The 25,967-nt window shown below is 41.8% G+C and overlaps 1 protein-coding gene across 1 annotated transcript; it reads left to right on the top strand.

Moving 5' to 3' along the window:
* Nucleotides 1-27: 27 nt before the first annotated feature.
* Nucleotides 28-25,967, top strand: DNA2 (DNA replication helicase/nuclease 2). The gene is made up of 21 exons (XM_048506477.1): nt 28-189; nt 2,173-2,346; nt 3,669-3,852; nt 4,721-4,863; nt 5,328-5,459; nt 7,420-7,636; nt 9,062-9,179; nt 9,774-9,939; nt 10,561-10,749; nt 12,849-13,079; nt 14,083-14,199; nt 14,304-14,413; nt 16,946-17,055; nt 17,794-18,018; nt 19,172-19,365; nt 19,463-19,552; nt 19,637-19,829; nt 20,358-20,447; nt 21,683-21,865; nt 23,513-23,659; nt 24,365-25,967. The coding sequence occupies exons 1-21, from the start codon at nt 92-94 to the stop codon at nt 24,419-24,421; spliced, it is 3,168 nt and encodes a 1,055-aa protein (XP_048362434.1). The 5' UTR covers nt 28-91; the 3' UTR covers nt 24,422-25,967.

Below are 25,967 nucleotides of genomic sequence, written 5' to 3'. Positions count from 1 at the left end.
CGCCTTCCGCGGAGCAGGCGGGGCCTTCCTCCTCGGTATGGGCCGGAGGGTCTTTAGCTAGCCGTGCGATGGGGCTGGAAGCGTCCTGGCCATGGCGGGGGACCCGGGGAAGGAGCCGGAGATGGACGATGCGATGCTAGAAGAGCTGATGGACAGCAGCTTCTTCGAGGACCCGCCTCCCCTGCAAAGGTGCTCGCTTAGAGCGCGGCCGCGAAGGCGCGTAGTTTGAATTGCTCCCGGGGGATGGGTTTGCTTCCTGGCTCGCATTATGGGGCTCCCCTTTTTGTAGGCACCCTCCTTCCTGCGTCCCAGTTTCCCCTTTTCTCTATAGGAAGGCATTTCCCCTCCCTGGTGAAAGAAAGAACCTAAAACAGATGCAAAAACTTCCATGTTGCGGAAATCTTGCAGGGTTCTCCGAATGGACGGGGTACATTTTTTCTGCAAACCGTTTACTTAACTGCAGTAAAGTGCAACGCGGTGGTGCCTGTGGCAAGGGGGTGGGTAGGACCATCACCCGATCAGTTCTGGTCTATGGGCCTTAAGATCCTCGGGATTAGCATGAGTTCCCCGCCATTCGGGCTGCCTTGGGAACAGGGGGGCACTGGACGCAAAGCCAAGCCTGTTCCTGGATAGTGTCTTCTCCAGCCATGCCCCCCCCCGGGGGGGGGGCTGTAGATGGACAGTTGTGAACATTGTACCCTTCAGGAATCACTGCATATCGTGTCTCTCATGCACTGCTTGTCCTTACGAAGCTGAAACTGGATTCCTGTTCCTTATTCAGTGTAGAAATGATGACAGAGGAACAAAGAACCAGAAATAACCCTCAGCTTTGCTTGCCCCAGACATGGGTTTATGGGAAGCCCTCTAGCTCGTTTTTATGCTTTTGGATGAAACGCCTGACCCAAAGGACTGTGTTTCTTCTTGTGCCACATAAGTCAGCTGTAGCTAGGATCAAAGGGCACCTGTAACACTTGTAAGTCTCTGGTTTGTAACTTACAAGTTGTAGATGGTGAAAGGCAGGCCTATAAGGCCTCTCCTTTTTCCCCTTTGTGGTGGAATTGCCTGTTTTCCTTGGCAGAAACTTCTTCAGGTTATGTCACAGTAATGTTGGGGTGGGAGGCAGCTGCACAGAGATTGGTGTGTGTGAGGAAGGGTTTGCATGGCGTTTTCTCTTCCTTGGGGATACTTTCCAAGGCTGCTTCCCCAATCTGTCTTGCTTCCATTGTCTGTGCTTTGGGTAAAGAAGCAGCTTAAATGGCTGATGAAAGGGGTGTTTGCATGGGATAGTTAATTGGTTGGGAAGAACAAAGATTCCCTTTCAGCTGCCAGTTCTCTCTTGCCATAGCTGTACTGTTTAAAGAAAATTGGGAATAGTTACGTAACTGAAGTGTTTTAATGATCTGCCACCATGATTAGCTAGTTCCCAGCAGTCATTTTTTAAAAGTCTGGCCTTTTTATTGTGGAGTTATGGGGGAGAAAGATACAGCCTGTACTTTCCCCCGTATAGTTCCATGATGAAAAAGGCTAGATACTTTTTCATGAAATGGGACAACTAGTAGGTGGCAGCGGATTAATAAGATGCTACAGTGGTCTAGTATTTCTTGTTATTTTTTCCCTATTTGTTTAAGTGCCAATAAGTCCGTGTGTAGACTTCATGGCTGTTCCAACTTAAGCAGATCACCTGAACTAGGCTTTTAAAAACCCCTAAATTTATTCCAGATATCATGTCATCAAGGGAAATGATGTCAATGCCAATGGGACTTGCAGAAACACACAAAACTGTCCCTTTTAAAATGCACCAATGTTTGCTGAGCTATTTATTTAGGCTCATTCCGCACATGCAGAATAATGCACTTTCAAGCTGCTTTCAATGCTCTTTGAAGCTGTGTGGAATGGCAAAATCCACTTGCAAACAGTTGTGAAAGTGGTTTGAAAACGCATTATTTTGCGTGTGCGGAAGGGGCCTTAGTTTATTTATAACCCTTCTTTTTTAATGACACTTGATTACTGTGTAAAATAAAAATATAAAATGCTTAATTCTTGAGCAAGGTTTGTATGTTAGATAAAAGCAGTGAAAGTTACTTGTACTGAGTTATGTGAGCCTTCCTGTTATGGAATGGGTATAACTGCTGTATGGTCTCCCTATGTATTATGATGTAACTCTGATTTTAGGCTTCCGAAGAGAATAGTTGGCTTCTCTGATACAGTACTGTGCAAGGGTTTGAACAACAGATACTGTGTTTTACAAGTAGAGGAAAATGGGGAACTCGAAAAACAGCTGACAATTGCTGCATCCACTCCATTTGATGAATCAGAGACAGAGCTGTGTATCCTAAGAGATGACTGGTAATTACTACATAAATATATACATTTCTTTGATGGTATGTGCTTGTTACGTAGTTCTTAAATTGTTAAAAATGCTGAAAAGCTAGTCTGTAGAACAAGTGCTTCAGAAATGCTTTGACTTCCTAGTTTTCACCAAGATCTTTTGAGGAGTCGGGGGATGTTGAAGAAGAAGCCATCGAGTGGAAATAGTTTAATAGATAAACTATTGAAGACTGAGTAAACAATTACATGCTATCCATTGTTTCATTCCAGAGTTTTTGATTAATTCATAGCAATATAAAATGAAGTCTGGAGTATATGCACACTGAAACTTTTTGTGGCTGTCAACCAGCTCTAAGAAGGAAAGTTTGGGCAATTGCTTTCTTGCAGCCCAATCCAGAGGGAGTGAACCCTCCATTGAAGCTGGCACAGGCCAGCAGAGGCATGGGTGCCCCTCCCCCGGGCAAATGCGCCGGAGGGAGGGGTACTTATCCGATGGTCAGGTGCTGTGTGGCTCTGCGATGCCTGACAGAAGTCGCCTCTGTCACCCAGGCCTGCCAGCACAAAATGCTGCACTGTCATGACTGGGGGGCATGGCCAACCTTAGTTGGCCTCCATTGCCCAACTGGTCTCCATCTGCCGGTGGAGATATGCCATTTTTTCATGGCATATCTCTATTTTCCCCTATGGGGATTCTCTGGAATATTAAAAAAAACTTTGGGGGGTTTCCTGTGCCATGGGAAGTCCTTTGGAGCAAGGGAAGTAGTACAATCCCAGCCCGCCAGTTCTCTCTGGATTGGACTGTTAATGATTCACAGACCAACTTTTCACCCTTTAAACGCAGTCAATCTCCATAGAGTTTCCAGTTTTCTCTGACTCCCGATAAATCTTCCTATAAATGTGTTGCAGTGGCCTCTGGAAAAATTGGTATAACTTTCCTTGGAGGTACCACTCACCTGTTTTTCCTTACCCATAAGTTGTAGTTCACTATACGTTTATTTATTTATTCATGTATTTATATTTTACATTTCTACCCGCCAATCTCCTGAAGGCGGCCTACATATGAACTTACTGTAAAAAAATACAATAATATAAAAGCAGTATGAAAGATATAAATATTAAAACCGATTATCAACAAGATGGCATAAAACCTACGTAAGGGCATAAAAGAGCAGATGTGCTTGCCGCACCCAGATAAAGGCCATGGGACGATACTAAAAAAAAGAGGCGCTTGGCTGGCCCAGCAGAAAAGGTCCAGTGGAACAATGTTGTAACTGACAGTACAGGCAGGTTATCTTTCATTTTAGTATCAGCTTTATGTTTTCGCGTGTGTGTATATTTAGGACGTCTGTTCTAGTACAACCTGGAGATATCATTCACCTGGAAGGAGAGTGTAATTCTGGGATTTGGATAGTAGATGCTGATGCAGGATACATAATTCTCTATCCAGACATTCTACTTTCTGGTACTACTGTATCAAATAGCATTCGGTGTATGAGGAAAGCTATACTGAGTGAAAAATTCAGGGTAAGTTAAAAAAATTACATTTAAAACTGAATAGCTGTCTGTATTTAAAACTGTATAATTATATAGAACAACAGAAGGTGTTATTAGTACTATTACTTAAATAAATGGTATCGTTTCTGTCTTCAGCTCCCAATACTCAAAAAGAAGGCAACCCTGAATTTAAGATGACCTCCCCCACCAATTTTTTCCCCCACTGGACATAATTGTAATTTATATGGATAAGATAACCCCCTCCTCTTTTGGATGGCATACCTTGAAAAAAATTAGTCTTTCATTGGTGTGAATACTGTAGGTTGTAAGCCCACTGAGTTTGTCCGTATGATACAGTCTCTAGTTTTTAAGGCGCATCAGACAGCGCTATTGATCTTGGTGTGCTCTTGCCTTTGGTGTTATGACCAATGAGCAGATCAGCCAAAAACTTTTTGATGCCTTTATCAGGCAAATTGGCTTGGAGGCTTTGGCTTGGTTTGGAAGTTACAGCTGAAATGTGATTTGACCCCTTATGCCAGAGGCTCTGACTTGCTTGTTCTCTGTCACTACTGTGCTGTCCTGAGATTACTGCTTTGATTCTTTTCTACCCATCTTATCCTTGAGGCATAGGTAGGTAACTATCGCTATGGAGCATGTCCATTCTAAAATATCTGTGCAGTGCTACGGAAGCTGAGTTCTCAAACTTTTGTACTTAAGTGGCATTTTTCCTGTTTATGGCTGTATTTTTACAGAATTTGCATGTTCATCTAGAAATGCAATTGAAATCAGTCGCTATGAAGATGAGGTTAATGTCGATAAAGTTTGTAGGAATATAGATGTACTTTATAACAATTTAAAGAATATATCAGTCATGTAACTGATCATGTCTCTCTTGCAGAGGTGTGAGTCTCCTTCACGTCCAATGTTAATAGGTACAATCCTTCACGAAATTTTCCAGAAAGCAGGAACAAATTTCACCCAACAGAATCTGCAAGAAATTGCCACCTTAGTCATTCATGGACCAAAATACCTAAAAGAGATGTGAGTGTTTCAACAGGTTAAAAGAGACAGGATTTATGCAATTCTTCCGGTGCTTAGCACTGGGACAGTTTGCTCATGTGAACATGACACTAGAGGGTGGTTAGGATATTTAATTTGAACAAAATTGTGTTGTGTTAACTTGCCCTAATTGATTCAAAGTATGCAGAGCATTTTGCTTTATTGGCCCTTTATATTTATCTGTGCTAAACTATAGTGGTAAAGAATAATTATGAATACATATTTTCAAATCTTGGTAGATATTTTCAAATATCCACAAATGCCTGGACATCTGAGATGCCACACATTTTTCTGTTTGAGGGGCAGAGTATAGATTCAGTTTTTAAAAGATCTTTCCTGTTATCTGTTTCGTCTTTTTAATACTGCAGTGTAAACTTGCTCTGATTGGTTCAGGGTATGCAAATACTGTGACAATCATTCATAATTGCCTTCTTTCTCTGGTTTAGGTACCAGTTAAATCTGAAACAAAGTGATATTGTTCAAGAGATCGAGGCATACTTTCCCTCATTTATTAAATGGGCAGAAGACTTCATCTACAAGCAGCAGCCGTTTAACCAGTGTAACCTGCAACTGAATCTGTAAGAGTGGGTTAAGAAAAGTGGTATTTAGAAAGCTTGAACTTGCTAGTACTGTAGGAGATCTTAGTTATGTCAAAATTGTGGAACTGTAGGACTGGAAAGAACAAGATTGGGTTCAGATTTCTTTCCTAACATGGATTAGTATGGTGTTTAAGAGCAGATAATGAGGAAGAATTCAAATTTGGATTTGGACTTTTAATTTTTTCCCCCTTTCAAAACTGGTCTCATGCTATTTCTGCTATTAAGCAGCCAGCGTGGCGTAATGGATAAGTATGGTGGACTAATCTGGAGAACCGGGTTCGACACCTCACTTTTCCACATGAAGCCTGCTGGGTGACCTTGGGCCTGTCCCAGTTCTCTCAGAACTTTCTCAGCCCACACAGAGGCAGTTAATGTCAAACCATCTCTTAAGGGCCTTGAAAACCCTATGGGGTTGTCATAAGTCAGCTGTGACTTCACAGCACCCCCACCATATTTTAACATTAATACTGTGAAAACATTTAAATATTCTGTTATAAGCTTGACTAAAAATACTTTATGTGTGCCCTGCCTTTTCCATATCTTTTGAGGGAGCAAGCAAATTGAGGCACAGAACTTCACACTTGTTAGTATTATTTTTTCCCTCTTCTTGGCCTAAAGCTGTAAAGAGCAACAACTGGACCAACACAAAACATCCGTGAACGTGTCTGCAATCCCTTAGTTTTCACTCCTCTTGAAAAGAAACACTCCTAGTTCCTGTGACATATCGACTGACAGTTAGCACAGACTTTTTATTTTCGTACCTTGGTTAGCTTCCGTAGCATATTCTGTAACCATTGGAAATTGTTCTTAAAGTAATGACTCTTAAATCTGGCTGAAGTATTCCAGCTAATCCTTTCTGATTCTCAAGAATAAAAAAAGTTGTTCACCTGAAAAAAAGTCATTTATTTTATTTAAAACATTTATATGCCACCTGTCTACGCAAATAGTGTCCCCAAGGCATGAACACCAAGCCATTAAAACAGCATTTGTAATGTATCAATAAATACTTACCATATATACTCGTGTATAAGTCGACCCGAATATAAGTCGAGACACCTACTTTTACCACTAAAAACTGGGAAAACTTATTGACTCGAGTATAAATCTAGGGTGGGAAATGAAGCAGCTACTGGTAAATTTCAAAAATAAAAATATATACGGTCGGGCGCTATTTGGGTGTCTCTGCCACTGACCCCCCCATCTCACCAATCCCAAGGTCTCTGCCACCAACCTCTCCAACCTCTTGTCCAGCTCACCCAGGTCAACTGGCTGTCACCCACCGAGAGCCAGGGACTGACCGCCGCCGAGAAGAAGGCAGAGGCAGAGAAAGTGGCTGAAAGGGGGAAGGCAGAGGAGAGCAAAGCGGAGAAGGAGGCTGAGAAAGTGGTTGAAAGGGGGGAGGCAGAGAAGAAGGCAGAGGAGAGCGAAGCAGAGGCAGAGAAAGCCGCTGAAAGGGGGAAGGCAGAGAAGAAGGCAGGAGAGAGCGAAGACGGGAGAGGGGGAACGCCACACAAGAATTAAGTGGGACCCTCACTCACGTATAAGTCGAGGGGCTTTTTTTCCAGCACAAAAAATGTGCTGAAAAAGTAGACTTCTACGTGACTATATAAGGTAACACTGCAAAAGAAATCTAGATACCTCTTTATCATGTGATTTACCTCTTCATCATGTGATTATTTACTTCATTACTGGTGAAGGAGCCAGAATGGTTTGGAGAAGACAGATAACTCCTTCATGTCATTAATGGTAATGAATACTGGAGGAGTGGAGATAATAGCAGTTGGTCTGAGGTGAGCTATTTGAAGGGAGTTTTGCTCTGTTACTTTTTCCTCTGGGCCAGTAAAATTAAAGAAGATTAGAGAAAAGAATTTTTTTGTTTTCTGTGATAAACTTACCGGTAATTGTAATGCTAGTTAATACAATATTTGTTTTCCAATAGGCCAAGAGATAGCAAAGAGGACACCGTTTGCAGTGTCAGGGTTACGGAAATCCTGGATGTTGAAGAGAATATTTGGTGTCCCAGGTTTGGTTTAAAGGGCAAGATTGATGTTACGGCTGGTGTAACCATTCATCGCAGGTCTAGAACGGAATCCAGGATAATGCCACTGGAGCTTAAAAGCGGCAAGGAATCAAACTCCATAGAGCACAGAAGTCAGGTACAAACAGGAGTAGTAATCCCCCTTTAATCGACATTGTTTTAAATGGGAATATACAAATAGAAGGGCATGTGTATAGCTTGTTGCACTAAAGAGCCTTTTGGTTCATTAAACTGAAAACTGACCTAGGTGAATTCTGGACCCAAATTTCTTTTGCATTAGGGAGCTGTCAGATTCTGAATGGAAAACATTGGACTGATGATGACTAAACTGTTCTGTAGCAGACTTTTCTGGCAGTGTTTCTTCTGTGTGATGGCTCCTTTTCTAGTTGGTTAAAAGGAACCATTATCGCTCACCTGCAGAGACATGGTTTGGATGCTGTGTTGGTTTCAGAATCTATACTTGAAGTCTCTTTTGGGTCCTTTCCACACATTTTTTTGGGGGGAAGGACTTTGCACGGATCCCGCCCCTAAAGTGAGTCTGCCCAGTGTTATTTCCCCCAAAACGGGTTAGTCAAGAATCATACTATCCTCACGTCTTTTAAAAATCCCAGGTTGTAGCCGCTTCCAAGCGAACAGCCAGGCAGGGAGGCACTTTTTTCGGCCACACATTCCTTTTTTAAAAAGGTCCTGGTGCCCATCTGCGTAGCTGCGCAGGCACAAAGGGTCATAACGTGGGACAGCATGGCTGTGGGGGTTCATTTTTAAAAATGCGCCTTCACCCCTGCCAATTCACTTGCTGGCCATGGGGCAGCCAGCCATGCAAATGACCTGGGGGTCATGCTGGATTTATTTATTCCGGCTGCAACCCCCTTTACATTTGCTGTGCGGAAAAGGCCTGGGTCTCTGCTAGTTATAGCTTGTTGGATGAGCTCTCTTAGATTCACCATATAGGGTTGACAGATGCTTGTGAGAGGCCTTTTTCATGCCTTTCCTACTTGATCTTTGCCTTTCTTTGCTGGTAACAGCCATCCATGGGAGACTGGCCAGCCTAACAAGAATAGCAATTAATGCAAATTTCACATAAATCTGTATAATAGGCCCCTCGAAGGAGGTAGCCATGAGTAGTCTCTACTTAGAATGCCATCTTTAGATTCCACTTACGCCAGTAATGAGAGTCTAGGTTAGGGGATAATGAAGGGCATGATTTGAGAAACAAACAACAGCTGAGCCTTAAGGTCATGCACCTGTAGAAATACACTGTTTGAATTCCATTTTGCTGAATGCGACTGTAGTCTTCCTTGCCATGTTTGGCTAAGCCCATTCAGTGGGAAGACTGTGATACAATGGGCCTTGATCTCATTATACAATGGGCACAAGGTTCTTATCCACATATCTGACATTTGTATTGGTCTGTATAGTTCAATCTTTGTAGGCTTATTTCCTTTACTCCTTGCCCACTGGTATAACTTTATTCAGTTTTCTGCTGCACTTTCCATTTTAATAGCCTTAAGTACCATTAATCGTTCTAAATACCTCTTTTCAGGTAGTTTTGTACTCGCTTTTATGCCAGGGAAGGAGAACAGACCCTGAGGTTGGACTGCTCCTTTATCTTAAAACTGGTAATATGTTTCCTGTTCCTGGAAATCGTATGGATAGAAGAGGTAATTCTTGGAAGAAAATTCTCGGCTGTTCACATTTCTTTCTTAAAAAGAAATGTTAAGAGATAAAATTGAATTCATTCATTGGCTGCTGTGATTCTAGTGGATATTACTGAGCAAATTAAATTGGACTGATATAAAATACTTATTTGTGTATTTGGAAAGATTGCATGTAGCAGTGTAACTTCAGCAGAGGCAAATTTAGAGCGTGTTGGAAAGTTTGCCAAATACCTTGATTTTGCCACAGGTATTGGATTTTATGCTGTTAGAAAAGGGAGTGTGGTGAAGGAAGGCAGCACAGTATAGATCTCGGAAGCTAAGCAAGGTTGGTTCTCGGATAAGAGACCTCCAAGGAAGATTGCAGAGAAAATCAATGGCAAACCACCTCTGCTTCTCACTTGACTCGAAGTCCTTTGTTAAGGTCGCCATAAATTGGTTGCAGCTCGATGACACTTATTTACATAAGGGAGTGCACATTTGTTTTGACCAATCAGTGTTTTTGGACATGTTAAATAACCAGCATTTCACTGTACTTTTATTTGTGACTGGGAGCTTGAGATCATTTAAACTCGTCTTTGTTATTTTCTCTCTCTGCAGAACTCATTAAACTGAGAAACCAGTTGGCCTTCTACTTGCTTCACAGCACGTGTAAATCTGACATGGGAAAGCAGCAGACGCAGCTTGCATCTTTGCCTCCACTGATTAACGATAGCCAGGCGTGTAGTTATTGTTCCCAGAAAAAGAATTGTGGACTCTATAGCAGGTAAATCCCTTTAAAAGAACTTGTGAGTTATAAATGACTTGTTTCAAGCTCATTCCAGTGGTCAACAACTGATGCACAGGGCCCAGTCTATACGCCTCAATTTTAAAAAATGGAAATAAATGTACCAAACAAGGTTATAGTCTGCAAAATAATTAATTCCTTCCAGCCATGTTCATGGCCATTTATGCCATGTAGGATTCTCAGTTTTTGGTGCCAAAAGGGATGCACACCAATGTTTGACTGAACTATTCCTTCCACCTTCTCTCCAGGGTCCAATGTAATAAAACCTGTTTATTGTGCTGTTATACTTAGCCTAATTCCCAAACCATCAACTGTACCAAATAAGAATATAGATGCCGTGGACTGTATGATCTAGATATGGTTGTGACTACTCCACTTGACAACACAGGGAATGAGCAATAGAAAGAAATGTTAATTGCAAAAAATTTCGACCGAGTAGGAAGAATGAGTTCTGAGTTAGGATAGACTTTTTCAAGGCACAACGATATGAAGATTCTTCATTCTTTAGACAAGAAAGACCTTTTCCCTCTGGCAGTGTGTTGTGATGACTGCAAATTCTAGGTCCCGTTTCAGGAGGATTCATTATAGGCTTTGTTTCAGAGCTGTGGAGCTGCAATTAAGTGACTTAATTCCAGTTGATATGGTGGCTGCTATTGAGAAGGAGATCCAGCATCTGAAGCCTGCGCACTTGGAGTACTTCCACCTCTGGTACCTGATGCTAACTTTGGAGAGTCAATGCGATGGGAAAAAAGGGCATAGAGACATATGGATGTTGACAGCTGCAGAAAGGTACATCAAAGAATCATTGACCTTTTTATTATTATTATTAGTTTAAACATCCCACCTCTTCCCTTTCAGGTTGGGGCTTCAAATAACAATTTCAAAACAATACAATACAAACATTTAAAACAGCTACATTCCTTAAACATTTTACAGCTACCTGGTGTTGATTAATTTCAGCCCATTCCAACCTTGGAACCTACACCCCAAGGGGCCATAAGTCAGAGTGATAATGACAATGTTGACAAAGTTAATGATCAAGTGTTGAGCAGAAATTTTTCAACAGGGGACATCTCTAGCTGTCAACTGTACCTTCCTCAACCATATGCCTGATGGAACAGCTCTGTCTTACAGGCCCTGTGGAACTCCATTAAGTCCTGCAGGGCCCTGGTCTCAGCAGACAGAGAGTTCCACCAGACTGGGGCCAGGGCAGAAAAAGCCCTGGCCCTGCTTGAAATCAGCTGAACTTCCTTGGGTTCGGGGACCACCAGTCGATTTTCATTCACTGAATGAATCAATCTTTGTGAGGCATACAGGAAGAGGGAGTCCTGGAGCTACACTGCTCCCAGACCATTTAGGTATGCTAACACAAAAGCAAATTTTGCTTATGATATTAGATTTCTTCCATCTTTTCTAAGTCTTCCTCACCAAGAGTAAAATTTAGAAATAAGCATACACAATTTTTTGTAGTTTTCCAAATGGTTAATCCCAGAGGCGTATAGCCAATAGGGACATGGGGTCACCCATATCCCCGGGCGCACACCTTTTGGTCACGTGGGGGGGGGGGGCGCCAGGCGTTGTCTATGGGCGCCATTCCCCCCAATACGCCTCTGATTAAACCATTCTGTCATAAGACGGGGTCCCCAATCTCAATAAGTCTGTGGACACTCTTGTATTTTGAGAAGAGGTAGTTGGGCCTCACCTCAGAAAGGTAGCTGTGTGGGCCGGGGTCAGTCACAAAATGCTAAGAGATTCCAAACCAAGCATCATCTTAGGATTGAGGCACCTTTTTCCAAATAAGTAGTCCCTGCAACAAAGCTGATAACAACAAACAAGGAACCTTTATTGGCATAACAACATTATATACACAGATCCACTTAACCAAGTAGAGGGAAGCTAAAATAAATGTACAGGTAGGGAAGGCTGATGTTCAGGATTTGCTCCTAAAGCGCTGTTTTATGTACAAATCCAAAAATTTGGTGACTGCATCGTTTGCATCACTACTGGAGCTGTCCAACAGAAAGGTAATCTTTTGCAAGTCAGATGCATACTCTTTTTTGAGTAGCAGAGGTGACAGGTATTTGACTCTGGGTCCTGTGTAAAGTGGACAATAAAGTAAGATATGATCTATAGAGTCTACACAGTTCCCGTTGCATATGCATAGCCTTTGGTGGTAAGGGGTTTTAGTGAATCTCCCTGTTGATACGGCTGATGGAAGGGCATTGCAACGGGCCAACATCATTGCTCTACGGAGCCTGGGCACGGTTATCTGGTGCAGGTATTGAGCCCCCTTGTTACCAGTGTAGGTGATACCTAGAGCTAAAGGAGAGCAAGTCCTGGCAGCCTTTTCGAGTAGGATCTGATGTTCCTGGTCAATCAGCCTTCTCCTCAGAAGCTGGAAAATCTCTTTGGATGGTAACATGGCCAGATAATCCAAGGACTAGCCTAATTTGTTAATTTTTGTTTCTATAATGCCCCACCATTCCGAGTGACAAGAAGTCTTGAGGGCTTTATATGACAAGGAGGCTGCATCGCGGTTGAAACAGATGCGCAGCCAATATTTGAGCGTGGCAAGCCATGCTCTTGTCTCTAAGAGATGTTGCCCAGTTTCGAGGCACAGGGTGGCGTAAGGCACGCAGTGAGGCATGCCCAAAAGTTTAAATAAAAAGCGAGATTGTACTCGCTCAAACAAAGCTGATACTTCCGGGACCTTTCTGAAACTGCTGCTGCTCCATAGAGGCGGAGGAAAGACAGCAGTGAGAAATGGGCATCAGGAAACAAAGGGATGGCTTCTGTAGTCCCAGCAGCTGCTATGTCGGAGATCATTGTCATGAGAGATAACATGTTCTGGAATTTGCTCAACATTATTTTGTTTTAACTGTTTGTAGAGAGAAACAAGGCGATTGCGTTGGAAATATGAGCAGAATTAAAGGTGTTCAGGAGGTATCCGATGGACAGTATCTACACTGGTTCCAACGTAAAAGCAGTCCCATGCCTGTGACAGCCCTGATGGTAGGAGACAGGATTGTTGTGAGTGGTGAAGATAGCACTTTACTTGGCTTGTCTACTGGCTACGTTCACGAGATCACCAGAACCAAAATCTCCTGTTTATTGGATAGGTAATGCAATTGTTCGCCACTGGACTTAACTGTAATTTATGTAGTAAAAGTTCTCCTTAGGGTAGAGCTTCTCCACAGCCAATAAAAAAGTCATAAATTAATCCTTCTGTGTTCAGACAGGAGGCTAATATTAATAATTATAATAATTTTGATGATTCACACTTTGCAGAACAGTGTAAGTGAAAAATAGGCTCCTGCTGTAAACAGCCGGCAGTCTAACTGTAGAACTGATGCATGTGGCCAGGGTGAAGCTAAATTTAAGAAAGAAGCAGAGGGGGAAAGTTATGTGTTATGGAAACCTCTTAAGTTTATGGTGATAATGTCAAACCTTTTATGATGAAGAGGATTTCTTTCTTGCCTACCTTGCTGAGTATTGAATTTGTTGATCTACTTTTGTTGGCACCTCAGAGCTTAGTACTTTGGGTTGTTCTACAGATTTATATTTTTACATGAATATGTTTGTATACATTTCCAGTGAGTATTAGACAGCTGTATAAAACAGGAGCTAGGATGTAAGGTATCTCCCTGGTGTCTGTTTACAGATGAGGAAAACATTCATTGCTACCTTATAAGAGTTTATCAGCAGGGGCGTGCCTTTAAAAAAGGCACTGTTCCTTTAAAATTCAGCTACCTTCTATCCGAGCAGCTAACAAGACACTGAGGGTGGGGACAAGGCTGTGGAGTGGCAAGACACTAGGAGACAAGGCTAGGGAAGGAGCGCAGACTCCATTGTCTTGTCCCCGCCTCCAGTTTCCTGACAGGCCAGCCTCAACACACTCAACTTGAATGAAAATATGATTTTAAAGGCATCAGAAGGGTTCTTTTGCAGGGGGGGGGGTGGCCGTCAGGGTGCCCCAGGTACTTGGCGCCCGAGACAAGAGCCACCCTCGCCCCCTCACTAAGCCCCTGCTTTTCAGAAGTGGCCATTTTCTGTCAGCAATTGTCTTACAGCTGATGTGAATCCTGGAATCTAATTGGCTGTTTCCTTTCTAATATTTTTCAGAAACTTGTCAGATCTTGCCAAGGACATTATATTTAGGTTAGACCACGAAGAAGGAGCATTTGGCATTGATGCTCCCTTAGCAAACCTTTCTAAATTGATGGAGAATTCTCCTGTCAGGTTCGTTGCATTGGTTTTATTTCCATATTTTGTTTCACAACAAGTGGTCAATTCTTAATTTTGACGTCATTTGTTCCTCTCTGTCGACCCTCTCCATTCTTTAGCAAAAAGCTTCGTAATTTGATAATAGAATTTCACAAACCCCAGTTCATCCAGCACTTGAGCACGGTCCTTCCTTCTGAAGCAAAAGAGAAAGTGGCAAACATTTTGAAAGGTACAGCATTTTGAAACAGTTTTGGTATAGTTTTAAGTCCATTTAAGAAATTGTATTTCTAAAGAAACTCACATCAATCAATAAGTGTTTTGTCGCTGTTTAAAAGTCTACATGTGAAATCTTGTGACTTGAAAATAGGATTCAACACGTTGGCCCACTGAAACATAAAATAATTGGGTTGCCTTGGTTTGCTTTGCCATCTATACAAATGCTTGCTTTGCTGGGGTGAATAGAATGGGAAGCATTGTTAATGGGGAAAGGCCGTGGCTTCTCAGTAAAGCTCATAACTTAGAAAAGGTCTCAGGTTCAATCTCTAGTATCTGCATCTCAGATGGCAGGTGTTGGAAGAGACCTTTCTTTGCTTGAGACCTTGAGAAACTTCTGCCTGCCAGAGTAGAGAATTGACTGCGGTCTTAGTTTCAACTATGGTCACAGTTTCATATGTTCTTACAACCTCTTGCATCCTTAAAGTTCAGGGCACATTAAGGCTTTCACTTGATTCTCACAACAACCTAAGAAGGTTAATGTTTAAAAAAGAGCTGAGGCTGAATAGAATTTGACAGTAACTGAACTTGGGTTTCTTGCCAGATTGGCGTGCAGCTGTCCTCTCTTATGCACGTGTGTGGTTGCACTTCTCGGGCATTCTGACTTAGGAGAAAAAGCTTCCATTTTACATAGGAGCATCTTTAATCTATGTAGAAGGATTCTAGAGTTAATTGACCATCTGAGGATTCTAGGTGGAACAGATATCTTTAGTTTCATCTACAATCAAACAGTGCATGTTTTAGAGCCCTTCCAAGCAAATCATAGTAACATGTCTTTCCCCATTATTGGTGGCTTTTTTCAGCTTTTGAGATGTACTTCACTGTAGTAATCTATCATGCAGATTTGAAGGCAACCTTGAAAATAAACCCATAAAAACCAATACTGTTTACTAGCCAGCCTCAGTGTGCATACCTAAACTAGGCAGTTGTGGTGTGTTGGCTGCCATAAACAAAACAAAGGAGAGGTCCTTCTTTTGCCACTATTCCACACCATCTGATGTTTAGGCTGCAGTCTTAGGCATTAGCATCTAAGTGAGAGTCACTGTGGTGCACAGAGGTTATGGGGATAGTCAGGGAAGCCCAGGTTCAAACCTCCAGTCAGCCATGAAGCTGACTAGAGGACCTTGGATCAGTCACTCTTTCTGTTTGAACTGTGGTGAAGATAAAATGAAGAAGAGAATGACATAGCCTGCTCTGAGCTCCTCAGAGGAAAGATGGGATAAAAAATGTAATACGCAGCATTCTCTGTAGCCAGCGAGGTGTGGTGATTAAGAGCAGGTGGACTCTAAACTGGAGAATCAGGCTTGATTCCCAACTCCTCTATGTGAAGCCTGCTGGGCAACCTTGTGCTTGTCACAGTTCTCTCAGAACTCTCAACCTCAGCTACATCACACGGTAACTGGTAGGGGGAGAAGAAGATCCAATCCAACCCAAAACCTTTATCAGGCATAAAACCTGTGGGAGAAGATAAGGTGTTTATAAGCCGTGTTGGACCTCCTCACGGTTGAGAAAAGCAGGGTATAAATCCAAACTCTTCTAATTTTTCTCTTCTAGCTTAGTAGGAGTGACTTGTGCATAAACATTCTTAGGACTGGATTGCAGGAGGCATGTTATGGCTGTACATAGAAGCAAACTCAGATTTTGTCTTTAAAATCTCAGTAGAGTTCCGGATCATCTTCAAGGTGTTGGTGTTGACCTTTAAGGCCTTAAGCAGCCTGGGACCATCGTATCTTTGAGACCGCATCACCCCATATGTCCCTGTACGGCCTCTTCGATCAGTTGAGGCCAACTTACTGGTGGTTCCTGGCCCCTCGATGATGCGGCTGGCCTCCACGCAGGCCAGGGCCTTTACGGCTCTGGCCCCGGCCTGGTGGAACGCTCTCCCTCCAGCTGTCCGGGCCCTGCGGGACCTTGGTGAGTTCCGCAGGGCCTGTAAGACGGAGCTGTTCCGCCGGGCCTTTGGAGGAACCGGCCGCTGATGGTGCCCCCCCCCCTTTTGGCCCCTTACATCTGGGCCGTTTGTCACCTAATGGGACTCGCCGTCCCTCCCTCTTGGGGAGAGGACTTTGAAAATGGAGCTGCCGGACGCCACTTATATGTATACTTGTATTTATTATATTTATTATACTTAGCTTTTATTGCTTTTATCGCTGCTTTTAAAGGTTTTTAGCTATCTTATGATTGTACTATGCTTACATGTTGTGCACCGCCCGGAGCCCCTCGGGAATAGGGCGGTATAAAAGTCTAAAGAATAAATAAATAAATAAATAAATATTTCAGTGTCCTGGGATAGAAATATATTTTTCTCTTAATCAGCTTTTAAGATGAAGATGGGACTTGTGGCATCATAGTACAATCCTGTGAAGTGTTATGCTAATCTAAGCCCACTGCAATGAAAGAGTTTAGACTGGAGTAACTCTCCTGGGGATTGATTGCGCTGTAAGTGACATGTTGCGTTCGTGACGTTTCTTTGTTTTGTAAATCAAAGGTCTGAATAAACCTCAGAAACAAGCAATGAAACAAGTCCTGCTTTCAAAGGATTATACGCTTATAGTTGGGATGCCTGGAACTGGGAAGACCACTACAGTATGTGCTCTGGTAAGCCCCTAAATAATAGTGTTGAAGTTAAACAACGTGTGTTTTGTCTTGTGTGGGTGATACGCTGTTTGGAAAGGCAGCAGTAATATCTAACAGCTGTTTAGCAGTGTGGTAAATTGTGATGTGTAGCATGAAATGATGGGTTAATAGATTCAAAGCCCCCGAACAGAACTAAATCTAAAAACTAATTTAAGCAGGTATAATGCCTTTTAAAATGAAGGTTTTGAAAATAAAAGTTTTCTAGTAAATGAATATCAGTTCAAAGTAATAAGATATATTATATATTATAAGATATATATATATATATGGAGGGGTTTTCTGTAGGGTTTTTTTTATTTATTTTGCTTTTTTGGCCCAATTTTGTTTTGTATTTAAATCACAAATGACACAATTAAAGGCTCCTTAAGGAAGGGTACTGGATTCAGACACAGTGAAGGTATTCCTGGTGTTTGCCCTTGTGACCCTCTGATGGTCCCATTGATCAATGGAAAAGGAGGCAAAGATTATCAGCTGGAAGGAGACTTTGCAGTGATGGAGAGATACCTGCTGGTTTCTGCCTTCTGTCTCTTGCAGACAAAAATGTTTAAAAACTAGGGACTGCCATAATCAACATTTGGAGGTATTCAGCTTTATGACTTGAACAGGTTTATGGAAAAAATATCTTGTAAGGAGAAATGGAGAATAACTATCCGTTACAGTGCCTAAACTTTAATGATTCCTTCCTTTCCTGCATTTTAGGTCCGCATTCTTTATGCTTGTGGTTTCAGCGTTCTGTTAACCAGCTTTACTCACACTGCAGTTGACAATATCCTTCTGAAGCTTGTAAAGTTCAAAGTAGGCTTTTTGCGGCTGGGGAGAGCTCAGAAAATTCATCCAGACATTCGGAAGTTCACAGAAGAAGAAACCTGCAGATCTATGTCTATTAAAACTGTAGCCCAATTGGAGAAGTTGTATGATAGCCAAGTAAGAAAAAGATGGTGTTAAAAATTCTCAAAAATGTGTCCCAAAGAGAGCTGCCTGGAAGATGCCAGCTAGCAAAACCTCAGAGTGTTTAACAGCCCCATCCGGGGGCGGGGGGGGGGGGGGGGGCAAAAGGGCTTGAGGGAGTGGCGTGGCCCTGCGTTGGCGCATTTGCCCTCCCTGAGGCACTTACTCTGATGAAGGAGGCAGACATGGCAGCTGCTATCTGCCTCTCAGCCCCACCTCTGCCAAACCTAGATGTCCAGGCCTCAGTGGGGCTGTGCTGGTGAAGGCCCGAATTGGGGTGGGTGGGATAAGATGGTACAAACTATCTTGCAGAGTTTGGCTATTCATGAACTTTTGGTTCTGAGGAGAGTGGGGGGCTCAAAGAATTTAGAAACTGGTTAGCCTTTAAGCTTGTATCTTCATATTGAGAAGGAAATATTAGCTGTAATTTATCTCAAATTATTCTGATGTGCAAGAGCCCCATCATTTACAAATCCCTGCTTTTGTTTAGTGTTGCTTCTATTTTAATAAAAGCAGGACTGATGCAAGGCGCAGAGATAAAATTTACCCTGTTGAAGTTTGTTTGTTTATTTATTTGATCAATTTATACCCCACCCTACACCGAAGTCCCAGGGCGCCTTACATAATGGGGTTAAAAGCCCAGTTAAAACATTAATATAAACTTTCTCCCTTTTTATTTGTTTGTAGAATTCATAGTCTGCACCACCCAGAGCCACAGTATCCCAAAGTATCCCTTGCACATGCAAGGGAAGGGGGAGTGAGGGAGGGGAGGGAGTGAGGGGTGGCATGCAAGGGAGGGGAGGGGGAGCAGGCCTGGCATCTGGACATGGCCCACCCACCCTAGTGGAGGAAGGGGGAGGGGGGAGGGATGGCATGCAAGGGGAGGGGAGGGAGGGGACTAACCATGCAATGGAAGGGGGGAGGGAGGGAGGGGTGGCATGCAAGGGAGGGGAGGCAGATGAAAATGAAATCCACTTCACTTAATGATATTGTACATAATGAATAATTTTGCATTGTTCAGACACTGTTTTGAACTGTGAATGTACTTGTGAATTTTCTCAATATGTATGAGTTAGTTCAAAGATGAAGGCTTGCTAAATCATGCTTTCTTGTCTTTTTTCTCTCACAGCCCATAATCGCAACAACGTGCATGGGAATAAACCATCCAATATTTACTCGGAAGCGGTTTGACTTTTGCATAGTGGATGAGGCTTCGCAGATTAGTCAGCCAATCTGCCTGGGTCCGCTCTTCTGTTCGCTAAGATTTGTGCTAGTGGGAGACCATCAGCAGCTCCCACCGCTTGTACGCAATGCAGAAGCAAGGTAATCTGGCTCGTCGATGGCGAAGACTGATCTTTCTCAGGGTATTAACAAACCCATGTGTGAGCCAGTGAATTTGACAGTCTCCTTTTTGCAACAGGGATCTTGGCATGAGCGAAAGCTTATTCAAGCGACTGGAACAAAACGAGAATGCCGTTGTGCAGCTGAATATGCAGTACCGAATGAACAGGTATGTAGAACTGCCGCTTGGTGTCTGGTCATCACAGACTCCCAGATGTTCAGAACTGATCCTGTTTTGTTTTTACAACTCTAGTAAAATTATGTCGCTGAGTAACAAGCTGACGTATGATGACAGATTGGAATGTGGCTCTGAGAGGGTGTCCAAAGCTGTAGCCAATTTACCAAATTTAAAAGAGCTGAAATTGGAGCAAGAATATTCTTCTGAGACGTGGCTGAGGGAAACGCTGGATCCAAACAACCCTGTTTGTTTTCTTAACACCGAGAAGGTAGCTGCTGCTTGCTCTCCCTTCACTTTTCCCTTCAAAAACAGTTCTGTTCCATTTTTTAATTCATTTTAATTTAACCCTGTTTATTAGAACATGGAAAGTGAAATGCTTTTGAACTATCTTAATTCGGCTTTGCTTGCTTATGTTAAAGGAGACTATGAAGATCACAGCGGTGTAGCAAATAGAGTAGCCAATCTGGGTTTGAATCACACTTCTACCATGAAAAGTCACTGAGTAACCTTGGGCTTGTCACCAACTTGGCCTGCATCACAGGGTCGTTGTAAAAAATGGTGGAGGGGAGAATGATTTTTCTAAGCCACTTTGAGTCCCAACTTTAGGGAGAAAAGCAGGACATGACTAGATAACATATGTGTCCACAGACCGTTTGTCAATTACAAGCAAATAAAATGCATGTTTTTCCCCCTTGTTTGTTTTTGGAATTTATACCCCGCCCTGTATAGAAGTCTCTGGGCGGCTTACAAAATTAAGCAAACAATAATTCAGCAAACAATATTTGTTTTTTTTTAGGTTCCAGCACCAGAGCATACAGAAAAAAGTGGCATAAGTAATATGACAGAGGCCAAATTAGTGCTCTTTCTGACATCTATGTTTATCAAGGTATCTCTTATGTTCCCTAATTGGAAGGAAAAGTGTTTTTTTTTTAATTAAAACCGTCATTCTGAACAATAAATTTTACAAAATCAAGGTATGAGAGCGTTAGATCTTTGTTGTTTTTATATACAAGCTAATGTGGGAAAGGCTCTTTTAACAGTGTGAATGGATTTCTTAGCATTTGAACAAGTACATGCAGAAACATCCCATGCAGGGCGACCTACCAGCATTGACACATATGTTGCCTTTGTAATGGCTAGCAGTATTAAAGATTTAATTTAGTTCATTACTTGATAGATGGAGTATATAATACATCCCGATAAGACTATCATTTTGATTAAAAAATGCTTCTCTGATTGAAAAATATTTTGCTAGCAAAGGGACACCCATAATTAAAAATATAGTTAAGCTTCTTTTATGAGACAGTGTTACATGTTGCATCGAGTACCCTGTTTCCCCTAATATAAGACATCCCCGAAAAATAAGACATAGTAGAGGTTTTGCTGAAGTGCGAAATATAAGGCATCCCCCGAAAGTAAGACGTAGCAAAGTTTTTGTTTGGAAGCATGCCCGACGAACAGAACACAGGAAAAATAAGACATCCCCTGAAAATAAGACATAGCGCATCTTTGGGAGCAAAAATTAATATAAGACACTGTCTTATATTCGGGGAAACACGGGTATGTGTGTCAACCATTTAATTAACCTTTGCAACTGCAAACATTTTTTTTCTGTAGGTTGACTTGGTTTATATCTAAATAACTATTTTGCATTGATGTCACAACAATTTCCCAAACGGTTGATTGATAAAGTATGCTTTAGAGCAGGGATCCCAATCTTTTTGAACCTGTGGTGCCTTTGGAATTCTGAAACAGAATAGTGGGCACAACCCCAAAATGGTTGCCATAGTAGGCAGAGCCCACCACAAACTGTCAAGCAGTGAAGATATGCATATCTCTGTTTACTTTTCAGCATGCCTTTCAGAACATATTGTTCAAAAATATTTCCTTGCAGGCACATAGCTTGTTTTCATTCACACATTGAAGATCTGTATTTGGTGGTGGCCGCGGCACAGCCAAATAAAGGCCCTACAGGGCAAAAGCTCCACCTGATCCCACTCACTTTCTGAAAACACTTGGTGGATACTCTGGCACCCACGAGCATCACATTGGGGATCCCTGCTCTACACCGTCTTTTGTTCCTTGATACCATAATGCCAAGTCTTTTATGTTATTTTTTAGGCTGGCTGCAAGCCATCAGATATTGGGGTCATATCGCCATACAGATATCAGTTAAAGATAATCACAGACCTCATGACAAGCTCATACATCAATAAGATTGAGGTGAATACTGTGGACAAGTACCAAGGACGAGATAAAAGTATAATCATCGTCTCTTTTGTGAGGAATAATAGTGATGGAAATGTAAGTAAGCTACATTTGGGAACTGTTAAGCCATTACTGTATTCTCTTTAAGAAAAAGAGGTGTATATTGGTATATTGAGGTGCGGCGGTCAAGAAAATTATATGCTTCTGCTTTCGAATATAGTTCCGAACAAATATGAGAAGTATTCATTTTTACATGCTGCCTTTGTCAGAATATACATTATTTTGTATATTATTGAACAGGGTACTTTGATACAACAGCATTTATGCCAAAAATGTGCTTTTACTTTCAAACTTTCAAATGGATGGAGGGGAGCAGGACTAGGTAGGCACTAGGACAGTGGTGGCGAACCTTTGGCACTCCAGATGTTATGGACTACAATTCCCAGCAACCCTTGCCAGCATGGCCAATTGGCCATGCTGGCAGGGGCTGCTGGGAATTGTAGTCCATAACATCTGGAGTGCCAAAGGTTCGTCACCACGGCACTAGGACCTAGGCGGAGCATTCTACAACAAAGAAGGTCCAGAATGTTGAGTTCTGTGGCAGAAGAGTATACAGTCCTACCGTACTAATATCGTTTTCTGAGACAGATTATAGGGTTTTTTTGATAGTTTAGACTTAATTCAACTTAAAATTGGCCTTTCCTAGATAACATGGAAGTTAGTAGTAAAGAAAAATATTAAATGTACTCGTTTGCTAAAATGATCAGAAAAATAAATTCATTTCTGAAATAAGAGAATATATTTCAGAGTTACTGCATGGATGGTTCCTTACTCCAGCAAGACTTAAATGTATGTCTAAAACCTTCTTTTCATGATGCTGCAAACGCTATGATAATATTGATTCATACCTTCCCATATGGTGGAGTTGCAGAAAAGCCTCCTGGCAACTGGAATGTGATGAGATTAACAAAATATTTTTAAAAAATTTAACACCTGATCAGGCATTGATCTGGCTTTTGGTGTTTTTCTTATATTTATAGATTGTTTTATTGTGAGCTATATGCACTTGCATCTTGTTGCTTTGTTAGCTGCCTTAGAGCTCAGGTGGGACATGCATTTTAAAGAAATACATTTTTTTATTTTGCAAGAGCCAAGGATCCAAACCATTTCAGAGTTAGCCTAAAGGAGCTTTGGATCTGTGTGCCCTGGAGAGCCCCAGCAGCATGCTTGGCAAACCAGTTTTGAAACAACGGGTAGCACTCTCGCCTTTCTTCAGAATAAACCCCATACTCATGGCCTTGAGACATATGCAGACTTCAAATGTACCTTCAGTAGCTGTTGAGTTCTGGCTTTAATTTTTCCGCGGATAATACATAGTCAGGAATAGTTTGCATTCCTTTTGTAAACAGAAACGAAAAGGACAACTTGCTGCTCCAGCCTGACGGTCTTCAGTCGCACCTGCTGTTTGAAACATAAAACTGAATTTAATTCTAGCTGGGTTCACAACCTTAAAATCAGGTTAGCTGGGGAAGGCCTGTGGCTCCGTGGTAGAACCTCTGCTTTGCATGCAGGAAGTTGTGGGCCCAATTCCGAATCGAAAGGATCAGGCAGTAGGGGATGTGAAAGGCCTCTGCCAGAGACTCTGGAGATGTGTGGCCAGTAGACAATATTGACCTTGATAGACCGTCTGATTCCGTATAAGGCATCTTCATGCATTTATGTGTCTGTCCTTGCTTTTGATAGGTTGGAGAACTTCTGAAAGACTGGAGACGTCTTAACGTCGCTATTACAAGAGCCAAACACAAATTAGTCATGCTGGGTTGTGTGCCGTCCCTATACCACTATCCTCCACTTAAAAAGTTACTGTGCCATTTGAAGAGTGAAGCTGTGATATCCTTTATGTGTGTGGGTGCATTTTTTTATCTACATGCAGTTATTTAACTAGATAAACAGGCTTCATTTGTATTTGCTACAATTACATGAAACATTGTTCAAGCAGGTATATCTGGTTTTTTTTAAAAAATCCTGTTCTTATTCAGATATGAGAGCCTTATATGGCAGTTAATTCCGATCTAGGAAGAACGTACTTACTTCCTTATGTTTTGTGCATGACTGAAATTGTAGGTTGCATGATAGAATCTGCGACTAGTTGGTTGTTTCTGCCCAGCTGCACAATTCTTACACTGTCCATTCTCTGATGATGTGACTATCATCTGAGTTGTTCAATTTGTTGCTGAACTTTTTCGTTGACCATTTCCCCCCTTTACATATTGTGAACCACAGTGATCCACACTGAGTGTGATGTCAAATGTAAATTTTATCCAGTGCCAACATTCAAAATGTTAATGTATTTATTTCATTTGTACCCTGCTTTTCTCCTCAAATGGGAGCACAAAGCAGCTGACATTGTTTTTCTCGCTTTCATTTCATTCTCACAACAACCCGGTGACGTAGGGTAAGCTGAGAATGGCGGAACACAGGTTTGAACCTGGGTATTTCAGATCACAGTCTGACTCTGAGCACCACACCAGACTGTCTTTGCAATTTCTCTGTCTCATACGTGCTACAAAATTTGTTTTCCTCAACATCTCTCACATTTTCAATCTTCCTGTAGGGGCGCACGAATTTGCCTTTCGGTGTAACCTCCCGTGATAGAAGTTTAGGACTTCAAGGGGAAAATGTTTTTTGGTGTGGCTGCAATTTTCAATCACACTGGAAGATTGAAGGCACCATGTTGTCAACTGCATTTCATTTTAACGTGGATTTTTTGGGGTCAGCACTTTAGACTTTTTCTGTAGCTCTTACAAAGTTGGATATTTTTAACACTCGAATTTTGATGACTGTGTTAAATAGCTGCTTTTATTCCCCTTGGATACGTTGTGATATGAGCCAGCCAAAGCTAAGCATTCTGCGTTCCTATTGATAATAATTGGGGAAGTGGGTTGAATAGATTTTTAATTTTCCCATGAACATTAATAATAATTTTCAAATGCCTTAAATTTGGCTGATAGTGTTTTTTATGCATTTGGAAAAGTCATCTTGGATGTGACTCTCATGTTGTTATTCATCTCTCTTCCTCTTGTTGATTAACAAATGTAGGGTCACTGCGTTGGATACAAAGATCTTCTAATCCCAGGATCACATCTGATCTTTCCTTCCCTTTCTTACCTCTACCAGCAGTTTTCAGTCCTGGGAAAATCGATTCCCAGGGTTAGAAGAGCATTTGGCAGGCAGCAATAAAGGGGAAAAATGGGCAGAATCATTCCATTCCTTCCTGCCTCATTGGTTAGCGGAGAAAGGTTGATGTTGTTTCCCCCCTCGCAGCCACCCCCAAAACCGAAGGGATCTACTTTCTCAGGGTCTGAAAGAGATGCTGAGGGAGAAACGGAGAAAAATAATGGCTGCCAGCGCTTTCTCTGACTGATCAGTGAATCTAACCTATTAATTTGGGTGCTGTATACATTACATTAACCTATTAATGGTATACAATACATTAACCTATATACATTATATAACCTATATACAACCTATATACATTAACCTGTATACAATACATTAACCTATTAATGGTGGCCCTTTTGAACAAGGCTGTTTAAGTTACTACTAGAATGTGATGTGAATATCATATTCCAAGAATTGTCTCCTCCCTCCCAATGTGCCACTGACATAGGAAGACTTTCCAGATTTTTTTCTCAGAGAGGTTTTGGGGGAAGATAAGTTTTTAGTAACACTAATGACTTGGTGCAACATCTTCTCCGAATCAACACTGCATCCTACTTAATTCTCTTCTGTATGAATTGCTCCTCCCGATTTGACTACAGACAAGTGACTAGAATTTTCTAAGAATATTATTGTTTTTTACTGTTGAAATGCCAAACTTGTTGTAATAGCTGTGAATGAAAGAACAACAAATTCCAAATGTATTAGATATCCTATTACCTTCTTGATTTTACAGCAGAGCACAGATCCACTTCACTGATACATAAATACCTCTCAAGTAGGTTCTCTAGAAAGCTACCTCATCCTGCAACTGTTAAGTTGGAAATATGTTGGTTCTGTTCACAGTGTTTGTTCACAGTTACATTTAATGAACGCAGTTCTTTATCTGATGTGCATAATGTTCCCCCTTGTGTGTCAAGGTCTTAAATTCTAACTTTTGTATTGTAATAAACTTTGATATTAACTTGCATATATAATA

Source organism: Sphaerodactylus townsendi, linkage group LG08 (assembly GCF_021028975.2).
Source record: "Sphaerodactylus townsendi isolate TG3544 linkage group LG08, MPM_Stown_v2.3, whole genome shotgun sequence".
NCBI lineage: Eukaryota > Metazoa > Chordata > Lepidosauria > Squamata > Sphaerodactylidae > Sphaerodactylus > Sphaerodactylus townsendi.
This window is presented reverse-complemented; position numbering and strand designations above follow the sequence as displayed.